Raw genomic sequence first — 22300 nt, 5'->3', positions numbered from 1 at the left:
AACCTTGAAAATAGGCCAGTTCACCTTCAACTCCATCACCCTGAACGTAGGAGCCCCACAGGGCTGTGTCCTGAGTCCCCTACTTTACTCTCTACACACTACAGCGTGTCTTCCCACATCTCCACATCTATTATCAAATTTGCTGATGATACTGTGGTTCTGTGCCTAATTTTCAATAATGATGAGACCACACATTTGGATGACGTAGAGAAACTTACATCATGGTGCCAGGACAATTGTATCTCACCGACAATCTGTCATGCACATTTTATTTATATTTTATTCTTTACTTTTTATTTCATTTTCTCTATACCTATATTTATGTTTCCTCTGTGTTTGTATTCTGTAATATTTGCACTGTCCATGGAGCGGACCTGACTCACATTTCACTGCTGGTTATATATTCTCTATATAATAGTGTATGTGACAAACTAAAATTTTTAATCTTGAACTCCCTCTTATCGAGATTTTTGTAGGAGCTGTTGCGTTTGTCAAAGTTCTCTGTGTTCGAACACCAATGAGACCAGCAGCTCTACATTCATCTTGCCTCTGCATCTTCTTCGTCTACTTACTTAGGTATCAATGTGCGCTCGGCCAGACCGTTTTGTGCTTGAGCGCCACCGAGTCGTGTTTTACTGTAACGTCAGCAGCTCCAGGCACGTGAACAAAAGCGCCAATCTCATTGGTCGGCCAGTTTTTTAACACGGCGCGTCAAACCAAAAAAAAATTACGCTTTTATGCCTGGCGTTTTGCGTGTCGGTGGGCATACTCACATTGGCACCCTTGTTTAGTCACAAGGCGTTAAACTCTGCGTTAATCATCCCTGTGTGCATGTGGTTTCAGTTGCTCCTATATTTTTTGGTGAATTTAGAATTAATTTTAGTTTTTAAATAAATTTTATATATGTACGAGATTTTATTGGACATACAGTATCTGGGTCATTCCACGAAAAATGAAATAAGTTTGATCAACATTTTTTAAATAGCCTGAGATGGGACAAAACAGTTTCTTATTTTAAGGTGTCTTCATTTCATGGATATGTAATTTATTATTTTATTATAATATTTTCTACCTCATGTTTTGGTATTTTTGTCAACCCTTTAACCGACAAACGTTACTAGGTACTATAATTTAATTAGAACTATGTGATAAATTCTACTCATATATATATATATATATATATATATATATGAAAACTTAGTCCCTCTTTCCACTGGGATTGTTTCAAATTTGGGATTTTAAAATATTTTTATATTTGTCATTCAGATGACCAAGAACATCCTAATTTTGGAGGGTGACCATGTCAATTAAGAGAGATATTTAAAAAAGGGCTTTGTCCAAAGTAAAATATAGTTAAAGTTACAATGGAAAAACCTGGAAGGCTGTATCAAATATGATTTTTACAATTTTTTTTAAATTAACGACAGTAACAGGATTGACATCATAGACTACGTTTACATGTGCACGAATAATGCAATTATTTCCTATAATCAGAGTAAGGAGTTATTCGCATTATATTACATGTCATGTTCACTCCCGTTTACATGCAATTTACATTATTCTTATTCGCCAAGTTTTTACTTCCATTATTCACACACCCTACTGCACAGCACAAATAATGGACTCAGAACGAGCAAGTGTGTTACTGGCCGCTGTTTTAATTTATTTACATCTAATGCAAAACACTTTTGTATGGTTGTATTCAATGCTTTTTCAGCGCCACAGAAATGTGATGGCAATTCGTTTGTCTACGCTGCCTTCATTTTCTAATAAGTCTAATAATTAATCCAGCTGAGGTAAATCTTGGTTTATTGATGTGAATGCAATGTGTGGCGAAAGCAACTTTCCCTATGAGGCGTGGAATTTTTTAAAACGTTACAATACTGCACTCTTAAACTCTTAATAGCCTCGGAAGCTGTTAAAATGAACAAAATCCCTTCTTCCAAATATCCCTGAAACTGATTCAAATATAGAATCTTATGAATTGAACAACTCGACCATTTCAGAGCATTTTTAGCACCCAGACAGGTATGTTCTATGCAACTGTTTTAATAGAAGGAAACAAGGTACAATTCTAATTTCAACATACTTTATTCTTCAGACATTTTTCTTTAAATAAAGTATGGGCTGTATACAAAGTGACCAACATTTGGTTTTCAACCACTGAAAATGGGTAAAATTGAACAATCTGGACATAGAGTCTCACTGAGGTCCTTTGGAGTACTTGGAAAAATTATATTTTTGGCAGTCAGACAGATATTTTCCATACAATTTTGACAGGAAGAAAAATAGATACATGTCTAGTTTCAACATTATTTGTTCTTCAGACATTCCTCTTAAAAAAAAAAAAGAAAAAAAGTGTGAAGTCCCACGAACGGGACTACGCAAGTCCAGTAATTCTGCAAACAGCAGTCAGATAACGTCAGTCAACTTGACTTGTTTACTGAAATTTTCCTTACAATAACACGAAATATGATATCAAACACCACTGCCTCTTTTCGTTTTCATTTAAACATATTAATAGAATGTAGTTCAGGGAACGAACATATTACAACAAAATGAAATGCATCATCTAACAGCATTGCCTCTTTTTATTTTTTGCTGTGTGCTGATCAAATTATTTCAGGTCTACTCTCCCCTTCAATCCAGTAAAAATTGCATTTGGATCGAGCTTAGTCAAACTGATTGATGTGTTTACATGACGACTTTTCAGATTACTAATTTATTATTTCAGGTCTACGTAGCTAGTGATGGCACACTTCTCTCCAGTTATTACATGATGCATAAGGTTTTTCCCGGTCTGTGAATACTGACATCTAAAACAGTTCTCTCTTGACGTGAATCTTCACATGTTGATTAAGGTTTACTTCACGTCTGAAACTCTTTCCACACTGATCACATGTGAACGGCTTCTCTCCGGTGTGAACGTCCATGTGAAGCTTAAGGTCTCTTTTTCGTGAGAAACTCTTTCCACACTGTTGACATGTGTAGGGTTTCTCTCGAGTGTGAATTCTCAAGTGGAAATCAAGGGATTGTTTATGTCCAAAACTCTTTCCACACTGAGAGCATGTGTAAGGCTTCTCTCCAGTGTGAACTCTCATGTGAGTATTGAAGCTTTCTTTATATCCGAAACTCTTTCCACACTGAGAGCATGTGTAAGGCTTCTCTCCAGTGTGAACTCTCATGTGAATATTGAAGATTCTTTTATGACTGAAACTCTTTCCACACTGCTGACATATATAGCTTTTCTCTCCTAAGTGATCCTTTATGTGAGAATTTAGGCTTTCTTTTAGTGCAAACCTCTTTCCACACTGATCACATGTGAATGGTTTTTCTCCAGTGTGAATTCTCATGTGTTTTATAAGGCTCCACTTTTTAGTGAAACGTTTTCCACACTGTTGGCAGGTGAAAGGCTTTTCTCCGGTGTGAACTCTCATGTGGGCCTCAAGAGATTGTTTATGTATAAAACTCCTTTCACACTGAGAGCAGGTGAATGGCTTTTCTCCAGTATGAATTCTCATGTGGGTCTTAAGAGATTGTTTATGTATAAAACTCTTGTCACACTGAGAGCAGGTGAAAGGTTTCTCTCCAGTGTGAACTCTCATATGGGTCATGAGTCTCTTGCTTTGACCGAAACTCTTTCCACACTGTTGGCAGGTGAAAGGGTTTTCTCCAGTGTGAACTCTCATGTGGGCTTTAAGAGATTGTTTATGTATAAAACTCCTGTCACACTGAGAGCAGGTGAAGGGTTTCTCTCCAGTGTGAACTTTCATATGGCTCATGAGTCTCTTGCTTTGACTGAAACTCTTTCCACACTGTTGGCAGGTGAAAGGCTTTTCTCCAGTGTGAACTCTCATGTGGGCCTCAAGAGATTGTTTATGTATAAAACTCCTGTCACACTGAGGGCAGGTGTTAGATTTGGTCTTATGATCTCTTTTTCGTGAGGAAGTCTTTGCAGTCGTTATGGTTCTTTTTCCAGTTATAAAATTACTAAGTTCCACACACTGATCCTTGTCTTCCATTTCATTCAATTTTTGTCTCTCCTCTTTTAGTGACATCAGGTCTACAGTGGAAAAAAAAATTAATACGTTAACTTCACATTGTAAAAAGTGACAGTAACATACTGTTTTCAATTAAAATTGTACTATACTGTATAAAAAATAATAAAAAAAAGCATTCTGGGAAATCTTTGCCGTAAGGGAAACCGGTAAAATTATTATAATAAAATTATTATTATAAAATTAAGGGAATTAATTATTATATTTATAGTGAATTTTGACACAAACATTGGATCTCGTTCACAGTTCTCATTCTCATTCATAGTTGCATAGATTGTTTTGTATTTGTATGCACAGGTGAACTTCTCACAAAAAAAACTCCTAATTCACAACACATTTGTATGTACATTGATTTGTTCTTAACATTGTTGATTATTCTAAATGAGTGGCCGAGTGCACAAGATTAGTTTGCATAAAACACCAACATCAGAACAATGTTAAGAACAAATTGTTTTTCCCAGAATTATTTCCATACTCGCCCGATCCTCAAGCAATGCCAAGTGTGTCATTCTCACCAGCTCAATGAAGATTTCAATCGAAGTGCACACATCCATCAGGCAAAAAGCTTAATGTGGGTGCTCAACCACTAAAACAATTTCAAACAATAAAAACAAAGTTGGCACACCACTGCTCCAAAAGAATTAAGAGCTTCTGATGAAGAGCTTTTAGGCTCGAAATGTCACCTGTGGTGATAAAAAATAAATAGTTTCTACTTTTGGAGCTGTGGTGTGCCAATTTTGTTTTTCTTGTTTGAAATTCTCACAATAAACTCCTTAGACCCAGCTTACAGACCTCTCATTAGCCAGCTGTACATGCAGGTATATTTGCGTTATTCAGAGAAACTTAACAGCTGAAGCTATGATGTAGCTTTTCTCACTCGTCCACTGTATATGATGGAATGTATTTAAGATAAAATTAAATAATATTACTTAATCATTTTATTATATATATATATATAAAATCCAATGAATGTTACATACGTCATTAATTATTAATCGGCGCCGATAGTTTTTTGTGTTGCGTCTGTTGCTGGAGTGGCTGAGAATGGTCTGCTGTCATTATACAGTACGAGAGCAGCCTCTAGAGGCGGAAATCACTGACAGCACATGTTGTTTGTTTTGGCATGTGACACTTCATATAGAGAGCTGTAATACAGATTGCACATTCTCTTTCCGTTTGCTTTGTTTTTTTAAACACCGAACTTCAAACTCATTTATGCCACATGAAGCAAACTTATGTCCGTTTGGTGATTAAATAAACAGTTTTAGACCGCTGCTTGAATTGAATGTAACGTGTCTGTTGTGTGTGACACCTGTGATTTCTTCAAGACGCAGCGCTGTGCTTTTCAAGTCAAGTCGCACTTTATTGTCATTTCGCTACATGCGGGGGCATACAGTGGAACGAAATGTCGTGCCTCACAGGACCACGGTGCTACATAAATACAGGCATACAGCAATGAAGTAAAACAATATAAACCTATACACAACAAAGTTTCAGATGGTCCATGTTTCAGGAGGTAGGGAGTTTGTATGGGGGTTCAGAGAGGGGCGGGGTGATTTGAGTTCAGGGCTCTCACAGCCTGGGGGAAAAAGCTGTTGAGCAGTCTGGCAGAGCGGGATCTGATGCTCCGGTACCGTCTTCCTGATGGTAGGAGCTGGAAGAGACTGTGGGAGGGGTGTGTGGAGTCCTCCACGATACTGTTGGCTTTGCTGGAGCATCGTGTGAGGAAAATGTCCAGGATGGAGGGGAGAGGGGCACCGACGATCCTTGCAGCTGTTTTGCACAGTGGGTTACTTGCATATTTTTTAAAAATATTTTGATTAGATAATCATGCAGCAAATAAAACATGAGTGTGCATGTAATTTCAAGATGGCTATCTTTCAGCATGACTATTGAAATGAAATGGTAATACTTAACAATAAGAGTCCATTTATAACATTAATGAAAACTGCAGAAGTATTGTTCCTTGTTAGAGTGTGTTCATTTCATTTAAACATTTACTATTACTAATAGGCTTCATCTTTACATTTCTTCTTTTAACATTAGTAAACTATGAAATAACTTTAATGATCAATATAATAATTAATATTAATACTAAATTTTTATTCATTTACAAAGTATGGTTCAGTACTGTTCCTGCTTTTTTTTTTTTAAATGGTAAAGCTCCATTTCAGTTTTCGTTCAGTATCCATTTTAAAAAAACTATTGGTTGATTAATCGGTATAATCCACTATCAGTCAACCTCTAGTCAATATAGACTAATTATGTTAGGATGAAATAGAACTTCTTAACACGATACAGAGTAAGTACTTTTTGCGTACGGTTTCAATTGTTCCTATATTTTTTCGTAAATTTAGAATAAATTATTACGAAATTCTTGGTGATTCGTGATTTGTTCTTAAAAATACTTCATATTTGTGTAGGCATGCTTACTGAATGAGACCCAAATTTTTTACGGCTGATCAAATGAACCAGCCAGCGGTCAACTGAACTGCTGTAACTATCAACTCTGCAACAGATATTAATATCCAAAGTATAGTGAAAACACTATTTTAAGCATGGTAACATACGGTGGCCGGGAAGTGCAAAACAACATTACAAAGTGTGAAACACTTTTACGAAGCTCGAGACAAATTTACATTTTGGAAAACATTTTTACCTATCAATTACATGGGAAAAACACTTTTACCAAGGACGAAACAGATTTACATTTTAGAAAACAAATTAACAAGACGCAAAACACTTTTACCAGTCCCGAAACAAATTTACAACAAATTTTTTCACGGAAAGGGAATGTACCACACACCGGAAGTGACGCGGTGAAAGGTGTTGTTGTTGGTGAGCGCGGTAAATTCGTGTTGTGGTGTAATGCATAGCCGCAGGAACATATTTTATCTGGGTGGTGCTGGGGGGCGGGGCCATGGTGGGGGATTTTTGGCAAAATCCTATAAACAGCCCAAATTCTTATAGATTAACATACAAATGAAGATGTAGCCTATATGCGAACCAATAACCTATATATTTGTGCTTTTGTGATTTTTAATTCAATAATTTTTTTCTTTAATATTTCTATTATTTAAGGGGATTTTATTAAATATTAACATCGCTGATACGCAAAAGTTTTGGTCAATGCACTTTATCGAATTCTCTCATCAGAAACATAAAGGCTACAGATTAGACTAGGTTTGAGCGCTTTTGACCAGAGACTAGAGCGCAATTAAAGAGCAGTGCTTATTGATGGTGGCAGTCTTGAGAAGCGAAAGCGTCGCAAAACAGCTCATTAAAAAGGACGAGGACGTGAATGGTTTTTACAAGTCAGAATGTAAAATAATGGTAACATCGCGTGAACATTCACGTGAAATTTTGTCAGTGTGAGGGGGAGATGTAGAGACGCGCACCGCAAGGCGCGCAAGAGAAATACAACTGCACTAGGATATAGATTTCTGGTCAGTTTAATAAATAAATCACAAAAATTAAGTATCTTGGGGATGATCAAGGGGCAAAAGGAAAATCTCAGACCCTGCCCTGCGGTGGGGGGTGCTGCATCACCCTCAGCACCCCTAGTTCCAGCGGCCATGGGTGTAAATAAAGTTTATGGTGACCGAACATGGACTACGGCCGAGGGATGTTTTGTCCGTTTTGTGGCAAACACATGAACAGCTTAACGCGGTTTTGCTTTAACGTTACGTGTGGTCAGTGTTTGGAGTTTCTAAAGGACGGAAACACAGGGGACGTCTCGACAGCCGGACAGTGTTAAGCTGCTCATGTGTTTGCCGCAAAACATCCCTCGGCCGCAGTCCATGAGTCACCATAAACTTTATTTACGCCATTTACTCCACAACCACAACACGAATTTACCGCGTTCACCAACAACACCACCTTTCACCGCGTCACTTCCGGTGTGTGGTACATTCCCTTTCCGTGAAGAATCTGTCATTGTAAATTTGTTTCGGGACTGGTAAAAGTGTTTTGCGTCGTTAATTTGTTTTCTAAAATGTAAAAGTGTTTTTCCCATGTAATTATGTTTTATGATAGGTAAAAATGTTTTCCAAAATGTAAATTTGTCTCGAGCTTCGTAAAAGTGTTTTGCACTTCCCGGCCACCGTAGTAACAAGATCAGAAGTTTAAGACATTATCTTGTAAGCACAAAACACTAGATACTTCTCTTTTAATACTTACAAGACTTTATTACCATACAGTATCTAAAGACTTGTCTCCTCATGATGGTTGAGGAGCAGCAGATATGTAGTATGCAAACGCATTGAATGAATGGTCAAATAACACAAAAAGCAAGCAAATTTAGTTTTTGTCACGAGTTTTTAACTTGGCAGTTAAACACATCCCTACTGGTGTCCTGACCAATTAGACATTGTTTTTGCTCGGGGTGTGACTACATTTCTCCCCCATTACATAAATCAACATATTAGGGAGCGGTCATTTTGTCAGCTATTTTCAATTTTACACTGTGTCCTAACTAAACGCAACAAGATTCCAGCGACAAGCAATATGTCGTGTCCACACCAGACGCGACGCGACACCGTGACACAACAGAATCAATCAAATATCACAGCCAGTCAGAAGCAAGTGTGGGTGGGCTCTCTCTTGAAGCGCACTGCTCTGGCAACAAAATGGATACATTTATCATCTAATTCATAAATATTAAACCTTTTTAACATTGTTAAACGTACATACTGAGTAACTGATAACATCTTCGTCATGGGATACACTTGTTGGTTTTAACGGTCATCTTTGCTTTAATTTATTTTCAAGATCTGAGGTAAACTATCTGTTGTTGCTTTCACTATGGCTGTAAGGTCACATAATATGACATTTAAACTCATTAGACACGTTTAACTTTGAATAAAGCACACAATCACCTGAGATTATCTACTGTCATATTAGTTTGTATGTTGTTGTTTCAGCTGCGACGTCACGGAAAAAGAAAGCGTTTCTAAAACTGATTAACATGGAAAAGATACCTTTTATCGCGTGTCGCGTTACGTGTTGTTAGGACACGGTGTTAGTCTTAGTCCCGTGTTGATCATATTTAGTCAACCTTATCCTATTTTGTTTTAGTCGACTAAGCCCTTAAGGCTTAAAGGTGCTGTATGTAGGATTTTGACTCTACTAAAGCATAAAAATACCATAATACGTTTGCAGATATTTAAGAAACATGCTAAGTTAACATACTTGTTTATCTGAAAAACTATGCTACAGTCAGTTATTCTTCTTTGAAAATGTGCATTCCGGCCCGGAATGTCTGTGTTTGTTATGGTTTGTGAAACCCGCCCACTGCCAGTTTACCCAATTGTATTTCGGCACCCCGGGTTTCCAGTTGGCAGAAAACACAGTGTATTTAATTTCATTCATCGGCATGTGCGCTCATTCCTGTTGGTGTCGTTTATCTGGCAACCTGCGTGTGCGTCAAGTCTGAGGAGGAGGGATCGGGTGAAAAAAAAACGTCTCCAATATTTTGAATTTGGACTGCGATACCTAGTTCAACCGCTAGGTGTCAATCCTACATACAGCACCTTTAAGCTTTGTCCCAGACTAAAATGCATGTCTAGGCTATTTCAACCGTAGACTGTAAAAAAAAGATGGACGACACTTCTTTTCATTATAGAAAAGTGAAGACAAAGCATCTCAGTATGACCGCTATTAAGGTATTCATAATATCCATTTCTAAATATCCAAGGTTGCTGATGTATCATTTAATTGATTGACATATTTCTGCCTTCAAAATTTAAAACATTAATTTCATAACATTTTATGCATTTGTAGGCTAACTGCAGTGTAAATGCATTCAGTAATGATGGCTCTGATTGACACTGATTGGATTTTTACTAGTAACAGCCCTTTATTGTTTTAACTGAATTTAAAAGTGAAAGTGACGTGACATACGGCCAAGTATGGTGACCCATACTCGGAATTTGTGCTCTGCAAATAACCCATCCAAAGTGCACACACACAGCAATGAACAGACACATACATTGTGAACACGCACCCGGAGCAGTTGGGGGTTCGGTGCCTTGCTCAAGGGTCTCACCTCAGTCTGCTGGTATTCAGTCCAAAATCAAAATGGCTGTTTAGGTTTTTGGGGGATTAAAAAAAGGAGTGATTTTTTTTTTTTTTTAACATTGTAGGGTGGTTGTGTCCACACACTGCTAAGACACATTTATATGCAAATAAAGATATTTTGCATCCAATGTCTCCTATAATATTAAAATATTATAATCTTAATTCAAGTGACGAAAGATTTCGAAAGTCTGACAGTAATCAGTGTTGAGCACTACTGTAAGGTTAACCCTGTCTGCTTTACGTATTTGAAAATGATTAACAGTTGAAAACATTATTAATGTAACTAGAAATTTAGAAAAGTAATCAAAGTAATTGAAATTAATGTGCAAATGAATCCAAGATGGCGGCGTTCTCAGACACAGCGGCTTCTCCGGGTCCCAAAGACGGTGCTTTTATGTTTTTAATGTCGTCTGTTCACCGCTAATTCATCGGGAGATCACTCCGGGATACATCTATGATCGCCAAAGCCTTTTGGATATCAACAACACATACAAACACAAACTCTCGCCGGCGGCTACTGAGAAGCTACGAGGCCTTTGTTTACTGCTGGAGCCGGACCTCGAGACCGCGGCCTCGCCTACTGACGCTACCCGCACAAGGCGGCGTCGAAAGCGGTGTGAGAGAGGACGGAAGCGCGGTAAGTGCGGAGGTATACGAGCTAGGCTAAGGGCTAACCCCACAAGACCAGCTCTTCCAACACTCATGCTCTCAAACGTTCGCTCTCTGGAAAACAAACTGGACTTAATTCAACTCAGTCGGTCTACACAGCAGGAGGCAAGGGATTGTTGTGTGTCTGTTTTCACTGAAACATGGCTAAACAACAACATCCCGGACTCCGCCATTCAGCTGCACGGGCTAAACTGCTACCGAGCGGACAGAGACTCATCACTGTCTGGTAAGACTCGCGGCGGTGGCTTGTGTGTGTATATCAACAAAGAATGATGTAACAATGCTGCGTTAGTATCAAAACACTGTTCGTCGCTGGTTGAGTTTATGGTTGTGAAGTGTCGACCGTACTATCTGCCGCGGGAGTTCACGCCCATGGTTATTGTCGCGGTTTACATTCCCCCGTGTGCAAACGCTAAGGACGCGCTTCGCGAACTGTACAGCGCCATCAGCGAACAACAAACAAATAACCCCGACGGCTTTTTCATCATAGCCGGTGACTTCAACCACGCAAACTTAAAGACAGTTTTGCCAAAGTTCTACCAACATGTGAACTTTGCAACAAGGGGAAATAACACACTGGACTTTGTTTACACAACAGAAAAGAACGCATACAAAGCTGAACCCCGCCCCCACCTCGGGTACTCGGACCACATCTCTGTTATGCTAATCCCAGCATACAGACCACTTCTCAAACTCACCAAACCAGTTCAAAAACAGATCACGGTATGGCCAGAAAATGCTACCTCAGCACTGCAGGACTGCTTCCAGGACACAGACTGGAACATGTTTAAAGAGGCGGCCACCTACAACAACCACACAGACCTGCAGGAGTACACTGAAACTGTGACTGCTTACATCCAAAAGTGCACTGATGATGTGACAGTCACCAAGACCATCACCACACGCGCCAACCAGAAGCCATGGATGACAGCAGAGGTTCATGGGCTGCTAAAGACCAGAGATGAAGTTTTCAGATCAGGAGATAAAGCAGCCCTCAAAACAGCAAGAGCCAATCTGTCCCGCAGCATCAAAAATGGAAAACGGTCATATGCTCAAAAAATCAATAATCACTTCACAGACAGCAGAGACACACGGAGCCTGTGGCAAGCTATTCAGACCATCACAGACTACAAGCCCCCGCCACAGACCTGTGATGACGACACATCCCTCCCAGATACACTCAACCACTTTTATCCACGGTTTGAAATGCAGAATGACACACCTGCACAAAAACTGCCCACACCTCCCAACGACCAGGCGCTCTGTCTGTCTCCAGCCGACGTAAGGAAGACCCTATCTAGGATCAACCCACGCAAGGCTGCGGGTCCCGACAACATACCTGGCCGTGTACTGAAAGACTGTGCTGCACAGCTGACAGATGTCCTAACAGATATCTTCAACACCTCGCTGAGCCAGGCAGTCGTCCCCACATGTCTCAAATCCACAACAATCATACCGGTATCAAAGAAATCACCTGTGTCCTGTCTAAATGACTACCGTCCCATAGCACTGACTCCAATCATAATTAAGTGCTTTGAGAGGTTAGTCATGCACAACATCAAAACCAGCCTCCCCAACACACTCGACCCGCTCCAGTTTGCATACCGTCCGAACCGCTCTACGAACGATGCAATTTCCTCCACCCTTCACCTGGCTCTTACCCACCTAGAAAACAAAGAGTCTTATGTTAGAATGCTGTTCATTGACTTCAGCTCAGCATTCAACACAATAATTCCACAACAGCTCATAAATAAACTAAACCTACTGGGCCTTAACAATTCCCTCTGTAATTGGATTCTGGACTTTCTAACCGGAAGACCTCAGTCAGTCAGTTTCCTCACACGATGCTCCAGCAAAGCAAATAGTATCGTGAAGGACTCCACACAGCCCTCCCAGCTCCTACCATCAGGAAGACGGTACCGGAGCATCAGAGCCCGCTCTGCCAGACTGCTCAACAGCTTTTTCCCCCAGGCTGTGAGAGCCCTGAACTCAAATCACCCGCCCCTCTCTGAAACCCCATACAAACCCCCTACCTCCTGAAACATGGCCCATCTGAAACTTATGGAACTTTTGTTGTGCAATCGAAGTGTGCTACACACAGGTGAGTGGGCCTGTACAAACCACCTGTAGTAGCACACTCTCCTCCTCTATGCGCACTAGTCACTTTTCACACACACTGCTGTGTGTGTATACATATCCCACAAAAAGACTCAGTAATATACATATGTTTACATGCTCATGCACTAAAAATCATCCTGCACTGTTCCCCAGCCAGCTGCTGACTCGCAATGTTTCTCTTCGCACATGTACAGTATTTATCTGAAGCACTCGTATGGTTTGTATTTTTTAGTTTATGTATAGGTAAAAAATTATTTTATATATAGCATATTTATAGTCAAATCTATCAGTAGGATAGTTGTGTATAGGTTTATATTGTTTTACTTCACTGCTGTATTCCTGTATTTATGTAGCACCGTGGTCCTGTGAGGCACGACATTTCGTTCCACTGTATGCCCCCACATGTAGCGGAATGACAATAAAGCTCAACTTGACTTGACTTGAAAAGTTACACTAAAGTACTTATTACATTTTAAGTAGGGTAACTTGTAATCTGTAACCTATTACATTTCCAAAGTAACCTTCCCAACACTGATTATTTTAAGTAGGCTAACGTGAATGAAATATTTTGGTTTGGCAAGCAATAAGTCATTGAGAAAAATAGGAAAATTATGTCAGTTGAACAAATTTTGATCATGTAGGACCGATGTACACATTAAAATTAAGTAAATTCAAAGGACTTTTTTTCAGTGTAATACAATTATGAAGTAATTATATCTTTCAATGAGTAAACCTGGCTGTGTCTATTAACCTATAGACTATACAACATTATTCTATTATTTTCAAATTCATTTTTAAATTATTATTATTTTAAATTATTGTCTCTGGATCAGTAGGATACTCTAATAAAGCAGCGGTGGCTGGGCAGATTTTAAGTATGAGTTCTGCTTAAAAAGGTGCGATCTAATCCTGTTTATATGAAATAAGCTGCTCCCGAGCAGGTTTAAGCTTACGAACCTGTTGCTATGACAGCAACTCCGTTGTGAGCTTCAAACAGTGTGTCTACAGATATGAAGGTAAATTTAAGACCTTTTTAATACCACCTTATGTAAAATTTAAGACCAAACCTGTGAAGGAAATACACATTATATTATATACGTAGATGTAATATTTAATGTGTTTTTAAATTTTAAAAGAAAACAAAATATCATCGCTGTCAAAAATGCAATTTATTATTAAGATATACAGAGAACTTTTCATATCTGCAGACAGTATCCCATACAACATATCCCCTCAAAAGCTCCGCATCAGCAATATTTTTGGTGGTGTAAATGAAGCAATATTTTCATCAGCTTTCACATATTTAAATCTGCATGTTTTTAATATTTACCCCAGGTTGTTATTTACCTCCATAACAGGGGTGGACTGGTGCCAAAAAATGGCCCTGGACTTTTTAGCACAGAGCGGCCCACCAAACCACAACACACCATAAATGAGTGGCACACTTCTTTACATTATAATTTGTCTTTTCTGGTGTATGGAAAATAGTAAAGAATTTTAAAGAATTTTTATGAGGGACAGTTTAATATAACTAAAGTTAAATACCTATATAATCAGTCCATATGATGCATTGTCTGGAAGACTTGAATAGTGCAGAATGCAGACTGTTTTTATGGTGCCTTTCATATTGGTCATATACAGTATTTGTCCTTTTGCAGGAGCTTGACATCTATCATTTTAAGGAATAGCGCTCCAATTGTGGAAGAGAGTATTCACATTATTTCAATAATGAAAAATACAGTAAACATTACTGTGAAACACGTTACAATTTAAAATAGCTGTTTTCTGTTTGAATATCTGTTAAACTGTAATTGATTGCTGTGATCAAAGCTGAATTTTCAGTATCATTACTCCAGTCTTCAGTGTCACATGATCCTTCAGAAATCATTCTAATATGCTGATTTGAAGAAACATTTCTGATTATTATGAATGTTGAAACTGTAGTGCTGCTTCATATTTTTGTGGAAAATGTGATACCATTCAGTCTTGGGTAAGATTAAAAAGTAAAAGATATTTACACTTATTAAGAAGTACTTATATTTCAAATAAATGCTGTTCTTTAACTGAGAACAATTTTACCAATACTAAGAATTGATCACATATAATAACTGATAATAATTAAGCAGCATTAGAATGAATTCTGAAGGGACACTGAAGACTGGAGTAATGATGCTGAAAATTGATCACAGAAATAAATTACATTATAAGAGATCCTAAATAAACCACTATTTTAAGTGTAATATTTCAGAATATTGTTTTTACTCTATTTATTATTTAGTTTCAAATAAATTAATAAATAAAAAGCCTTAATTATTTCAAAATGTTAACCACCTATATAAAATAATGCATGTGAATTAATAAGCAAATTGTATTATTATTAGGTCTACAATATAAATCACTTTCCAATGCACAGCACTCGAAAGCAAAAGATGAATCGCTTTATGTATTCCCCAATTGTAAGTCTCTTTGGATAAAAGCGTCTGCAAAATGACTAAATGTAAATGTCTTCAGATTTACAATGTTCTAGAGTAAGACCGAGAATGATTTTTATAGATTTTTAAAAATTTTCTTAGACGTGAAATCACAGAAGAAAACCTATAGAGATATACATTAACTCTTATCTCATGTCTGCTGAAAACTGCTGTATTATGTAGGCTACATTGTGACAAATAACGTAAATGACATTAAAATTGAGAAATTTAAAAAGGCCTGTAGTAGTTTGCATTCCTGAAAATTGGCTTTTGTTTAACTTTTTTATTTATTTTAATTTATTTATTTTTTAATCGTAAACGGTTAGCAAATATTGCTGTCTCGTTATGTTTAGCTGCTAACATCTTACTCGTAAATCCCGCCTTCTACAATTAATAAACCTGATATTAATTAGAATTTTTGAATCATGTGGGCCGCACGGGCCATTCGTCTGGGCCGATGGAAGGATAGCCTTTACGTACATTTACTACAATTCATTTTTTATATATATTTATGCAAATGGCCAGCCCACCGGGAAAACTCCCGGTGCCCCAGATGGCCAGTCCACCACTGATGTTCACTAAAATTAAAAGGATGCAAGACATACTTAGCCTATTGTTTTTACATCGAACTGAATTAAAATAGCTTAACCTATAAGAACGACTTGTGGACTGATGTGAAGGCCAGCAGGGATAATGCTCCGAATGATTGTGAATTAAACATCTCCGATGGCATTCATTGCAATGGATTTTGTTGATTTACAAGAAAAGGAAGGAAACGGATTTAATTGCGGACAGTTACTGATTTTATGTGTGATACGCAGTCACTCATGTACAGAAGTGTGCAGCCCCAGACTGACAGATGGCACTGAGTGTATAATCTGCATTATAGATATATATAAATACACACTTTAAAGATTATTTATTTATGATTGATTAATTATTGTTGCCGAGTTATCTAATCATTATTACTTACAGTGCTTTGTTATATGGAGCAGTTTGTTAGATCGCGATCTCTCTAATTTTTTGTCTAATGAAGTGTCGACAGATAGAAGTAGCCTACACAAGTCACACCGTAATTTAAACGCGGCAGACTTTAATGGACAGTAAAACAAAGGCAGAATACCGTATAACTCCAGGCTGGCACAGTATTGACGAATGAATGCAGAGCACCGTAACTTAATCTGAGCTTTCCAAAACAAAAATCAAAGAGCGGTAACTGATGTTATACTGTGTTCTGCCTTGGTTTCTCCGGGGCTTTTCTCCATGATACTTAAACACATGATAAAGGAGGTCATTAATGTCCCAAAATGATCAATAACTCATTTTCGACCAAAATTATGGTGTTTTGTCTTTGCACGGCAGCACTGCTGTCACTATAGACGGTCGTGGTTTCAGCTAAGCTTCACCCACGTCGCACCTTTTTGCCCAGGGAGTGACGCGCGGTAATGTGCTTCCAAGATTGCGGCGGTCGGATCCACCCACTTTAGGCTTCAAAAATGCTCTTCAGAAACCTACGAGTGATGTCACGGTCACTACGTCCATTTTTTTTTTTTTACAGTCTATGGTGTGGACAGAGGCGTAAGCAGGGTTTTGCGTAGCTTAGAGTGACAAATCATACCAACGTACTTTGAGGTCAAAATGCATACCCGCTACGCAAAATGCGTACAGGTTGGGAGGTCTGCGACCTGATGGCCGCCTCTTTACTCCGGTGGCAGGCTGGTGTAGTTCATCTCGAACAAGCCTGTTATCTTGTTAGTCACATGGTCCGAATTTTCCCACTCTTAAAGAGTATAATTTTGACAATTTCTATAATCAAGTAATAGACATTGGGTTTTAAATTTACACAAATTCTGTATTATTTTCCTAATTTAATATAAACCCGTTTCCACCGCAGAAACTTTCCCCAGGAACTAGGGACTTTGGGCCGGTACTCTGTGTGTTTCCACCGCAGGAACCAGGATCTAAATAAAGTTCCTCAGGAAGTCCCTGCTCGTGAGGTAGTACTTTTTCTGAAGGTCCAGACCTTTCAGGGGTAGGACTTGCACGCTGATTGGTTGAGTTCACGCAGCATTATTTCAACCATTTATTCACATAATTTTTAAAATATTATTCTTATTGTGTCATGAAATGTAGTTTTAAGAGCATTTCAGTGGAGAATGTAGTTGTTTAAAACTCAAATCTGCGGTTTATTTATAAAGACAGTTTAATTATAAAGAAAATGTTCTTTGCTGATTCCACGCGATCACCAGGCGCTCAATGCTCATGTTTCCTGATGAGAGGATCATAACCTTGGCTAGTCCTTCTGACATTTGCCGCTGGCTCTGATGTCTCTGTAGTGGTTAAACATGAGAATTCATTTTGGGTAAATCTAACAGGTAATCTTTAGTCTATATTCTATTAATCGAGTAGTATGTTAAAATGAAAATTGGTAAAGCTGTTTGATATAATATTTCGTTCCATTGTAAAGTATGTTGCCTGAACTACATTTCCGCAGCCATTAATAGCCTGTGTTTAAATGAAAACGAAAGAGGCAGTGATGTTAATATCATATTTCGTCTTACTGTAAATACAGTGAAGAATATTGCAGTAGCCGAGGCGAGCTGACTGATGTACGCTGCTAGGTATTGAGAAACAGCCCTGGACTGGGAGGAGCAGTCCTGCGCGCGTACATCACCAGACTATTTGCCTAATTTACACAGTACTTTAGGCCGCGATGGAAATGCAGACAGCATCAAGTCTGGGGAAAAAAGTTCCAGGGACAAATTGTTCCAGGTAGTTTCGGTGGATAAGCGGCTTATGTGTCGAGCCGTTATAACAAATGTCCAGCTTGTAACCAGGATCTTCTCAACTGCACTCGAAAGCAGCATTAGTATTTGTCTGGTCATGAGATCTCAACATGTCTGTTCACATCAGGGGTGTATTACAGAAAGCACAGTTAATTTACCGTCAGCTAAACCCTGAACTCTCGGTTGATTAACCCCAAACCTTGCAGTTCCAAAAAACACGTCCGGGAGTAAGTTTATTCAACTCAGAGTATATTCCTGGTTAAGACTCGAGACATTCAACAGAGCGAAGAATCACTATGGAAACGGATGCTAAGAAAAAGCGCGCCAAAATGTTTCTTTCTTTCTTTTATTCAGTGGTCGTTTACATGCTTAGTGCATATCGCCACCTAATTTATGGTTGTGCTATCTTTTTTATTTTTTCCGTTTAATCTTTAATCCTTGAGAATTACTTTTTTTTTTATATGAATTTTTAGTTTGATGGTAATTATATATTAAGTCATATCAGATATATATTTTTATTATAGAAATACATTACAGAAAATGCTGATCCATGTGTGAGATGACAATATAAAATGAAATAAACACATAATAAAATTAAACATTACCTTGTCATAGTGTTTTATAATTTATACAGATAACGGTTATATATGCCAATAAAATAAATATAACCACGTTATAATAATGTTGCCTTATTTATTACTTATAGTAGCACTTTATATCTATATATATCTAACTTGGCTATATTACAAAATGTAATATTATATAGGCCTAATGTTGTGCGCTATGTTACGCCCACTGAAGGCTCGTCAGTAGATCACGCATGTGCTGATAGCGCTGAAGTGAACTAACCCTGGAACATAACTAGCTCCGGAGCAGGTTATCTTCAGAGAGCAAGTTGCTATGGTTACTTACATACCCTGAAAGTAACCTCCGATCTTGGAACCGAAAGCTGAGGTTATCCGCTCGCTTATCCTCAAATTTACCCGTGTATGTCACATAACCTGCTTTCTGGAATACACCCCAGGCGACCCACTCCATGACAAATAAATCTGCTTTAATTACACTCTTCAAAAATATCATTCAAATCTGTAGAGCCAGACATTTTAGTAAAGATAAAATGAGTGAGTTCAGCTTTGAGAATGAGAACCAACCTGCTTGTTCCTCAGTATCTTCATGTTTGACTCTGAATGTTTCTTCACTCTCCTCTTTAATAAACGCCATCTTTGTTTGTTCCTCAGTATCTTCATGTTTGACTCTGAATGTTTCTTCAATCTTCATGTCTTCCCTCTCCTCTTTAATAAACAGCATCTTTATAACAGGGTGTCACGTGGATCTCAGTTGATTCAGCGGGAGTTTTTCTGCAAGTTTCTTTCTGTTCAAGAGAAGAATAATTAACAGAAAGCAAAATAAATCTAAACTGAATCTCTGGGTGCGTCTCAATCAGCTCCCTGGTTCAGGGGGGTATTCCAGAAAGCAGGTTATGTGAATTTGAGGATAAGAGAGTGGATAACCTCAGCTTTCGTTCCAAGATCGGAGGTTACTTTCAGGGTATGTAAGTAACCATAGCAACTTGCTTTCTGAAGATAACCTGCTCCCGAGCTAGTTATGTTCCAGGGTTAGTTCACTTCAGCGCTGTTAATGATAAAGCGCTAATATAAGAAATAAGGTAATATATTATGTATATTTTATATTGTCATCTCACACACGGATCGGCATTTTCTATAATGTATTTCTATAACAAAAATACATATCTGATATGACAACATATAATTAGCAAACAAACAATATAAGTCATATTCTCAAGGACTAAAGATTAAACGGGGGAAAAAAGTGAATATCGCCACCTAATTGATGGTTGTGCTAAGCATGTAAACGACCACTGAACAAAATAACAGTTTAGCGCGCTTTTTCACTATGCATCCGTTTCCATAGTGATTCGTCGCTCTGTTGAGAATGTCTCGAGTCTTAACCAGAAACATACTCGGAGTTGAATAAACTTACTCCCGGACGCGTTTTTTGAACCACATACCTCGTAAGTTAACCGTGCTTTCTGGAATAGCCCCCAGTAGTCATCACATGTTTGTTGTTTTGAGCAGCTGTGTCATCTGTGTCTGAATCGAGTCACTGAATCATTTCGAGAATCGTCTGTTCGACTGAGGAAAGTTTGGAAAAGCTCCGTTTCTCCATCGTCTCTTCATCAGTGACTGAATTCATCTTTATTATCGACTGATTCACGAGATGTGCAGCGAAATGAGACACTCGTGAGTGGATGCAAAACAACTAATTCATTTATTGTGAAAATAACAAGATAGACTGAACCCTTTAAATGCTTAAAAACACAAACCTGTCTTCATCCGAAACACAACAGATGCAGGAGCGCAGCCCTATGACGTCATGCCACGAAACCAAAATAAAAGTCCCGTTTACACGCTGCTCTCTAAAATCACTAACCTGGGGGCTGTTTCATAAAGCAAGTTTACCATATAAGCCTGGTTTATTTTGTAAACTTGTTTTATGGAACAGGCCCCTGCAGAGAAAATTACGCTCAAATAATAGAACAGACGAAAGCAGAGTTTATTTCTTGATAAACCTGAAATATTTAAATGTTGCCCAATGTCCCACAACAAAACAAGACTGGGAAAACAAATACAAATGAGAGCATAATACATATACATTAACACCCCCACTTACTCTCACATTGTTATTCTATTATTTCCACATAATTATACAAAGTTCATTCTCCGAACATAAACACGTCAAAATTTCATTAACTTAAGTTTTGTTGCTGGCTTCGTTAATACATCTGCAACCATATTATCAGTTGGACAGTACTCCAGACTAATTCTGCCCACGTTTATTACGAACCTCACAAAATGGTATTTAATGTCCACATGTTTACATCAGTTTTTGTTCACGGGGTAGCTCTTGACTTACAATTTTGCATGTCAAATCTCTCCTGAATTTTCTCAACATACAGTACCTGTGTTGTGACATCCTAACACAATCAACACCTTGCTCAAAATCAATGCCAAGAAAATGTGTGTCAGCTTCCACAAATCCTTCATTCTACATTTTGACATGAGCATCTCTTTCACACCATTAAGCACATTCATATCGCTGGCTGCAATAGTCAAGTCATCAACCCATATGATTATAAAAACGTTCTCGGTTTCTGTAACCTTTGTGTAAACACAATGATCAGCTGGATTCTGAACAAACTTGATTTCACATAAATGCTCATGCAACATTCTATTCCTGCCTGACTGTTTCAGTCAATACAGTGATTTTTCCAGTTTTTCATTGCTTTTGAGATTTTACTTCGTAACCCTCTGGCTGTTCAATATAAATTTCACATTCTATTGGTGCATGTAAATATGCTGTTTTCTAGGGGTGGCACGGTACACAGATGTCACGGTTCGGAGGTCACAGTTCGATACGATTTCAGTACAACAGGGGAAAAAATAAATCTACTATGCTCAGTTTCTTTTCGTTTATTTTGAAGAGACAGTAGTGCAAATTAAAAAAAATTGTATGTGAAAATACTAAATATTATTACGTTATATATATATAAAATCTGTTTTGAGAGTGTACACAAATAAAAGCAGACCTTTTATACAGTGATTATTAATAAGACAATAAGTGTTTAAAGTTGATTCTGCTGGTATAAGGAAACAGTTGAAGTGATCGCACCGGAGCGCGTGCACACACACACACACACACACACACACACACACACAAAACACATCAGTTCCAGCATTGCTAACTTGACAGCGCAGTTGGTACTTTATCAAAATACAGTGAACCAAACATCAGCGCGCGCCTCTGTGTCACCGTTGGAACGCGACTGAAGTACAAAGCCTATCATTTACATAATAAATAATAGTTTAGCATTCAGATATGTTACATCGCAAATATGGAAATATTATGGAATATTTGGATTTGTGCCGAATGAAAGAGGTAGGATACACGAGCTCCATTTCACAAACAGTTGAGTGCGCAAGCCTTTAAAGTATACTCCCTTGTCAGTCTATGTGAGAGACGCGTTCAGAATCAGCACATGGTCACTGTCTAGGGGTCTTTGTTTTCAAGTGCGCAACTCATGGCATTCTCTGTTGTTCTG

At 38.2% G+C, this 22300-nt stretch overlaps 1 protein-coding gene across 6 annotated transcripts; it reads right to left on the bottom strand.

Moving 5' to 3' along the window:
• Nucleotides 1–1261: 1261 nt before the first annotated feature.
• LOC131538594 (gastrula zinc finger protein XlCGF57.1-like) lies at nt 1262–20851 on the bottom strand. Of its 6 annotated transcripts, XM_058772513.1 has the most exons (4): nt 20525–20850; nt 20210–20406; nt 19332–19552; nt 1265–4063 (listed from the first exon to the last, which is right to left on the bottom strand). In XM_058772513.1, the coding sequence occupies exons 3-4, from the start codon at nt 19486–19488 to the stop codon at nt 2817–2819; spliced, it is 1404 nt and encodes a 467-aa protein (XP_058628496.1). In that variant the 5' UTR covers nt 19489–19552; nt 20210–20406; nt 20525–20850; the 3' UTR covers nt 1265–2816. The 6 variants fall into 6 exon arrangements, with proteins under 6 accessions (XP_058628500.1, XP_058628498.1, XP_058628501.1 ...); XM_058772517.1 differs by lacking the exons at nt 20210–20406; nt 20525–20850 and adding an exon at nt 12411–12470 and having other exon boundaries at nt 1262–4063; nt 19332–19357; XM_058772514.1 differs by lacking the exons at nt 20210–20406; nt 20525–20850 and adding an exon at nt 19692–19713 and having other exon boundaries at nt 1264–4063.
• Nucleotides 20852–22300: the final 1449 nt, after the last annotated feature.

This window comes from Onychostoma macrolepis, chromosome 04 (genome assembly GCF_012432095.1).
Source record: "Onychostoma macrolepis isolate SWU-2019 chromosome 04, ASM1243209v1, whole genome shotgun sequence".
NCBI lineage: Eukaryota > Metazoa > Chordata > Actinopteri > Cypriniformes > Cyprinidae > Onychostoma > Onychostoma macrolepis.
Note: the sequence above shows the minus strand (reverse complement) of the source record. Positions and strands in the feature narration are given on the sequence as shown.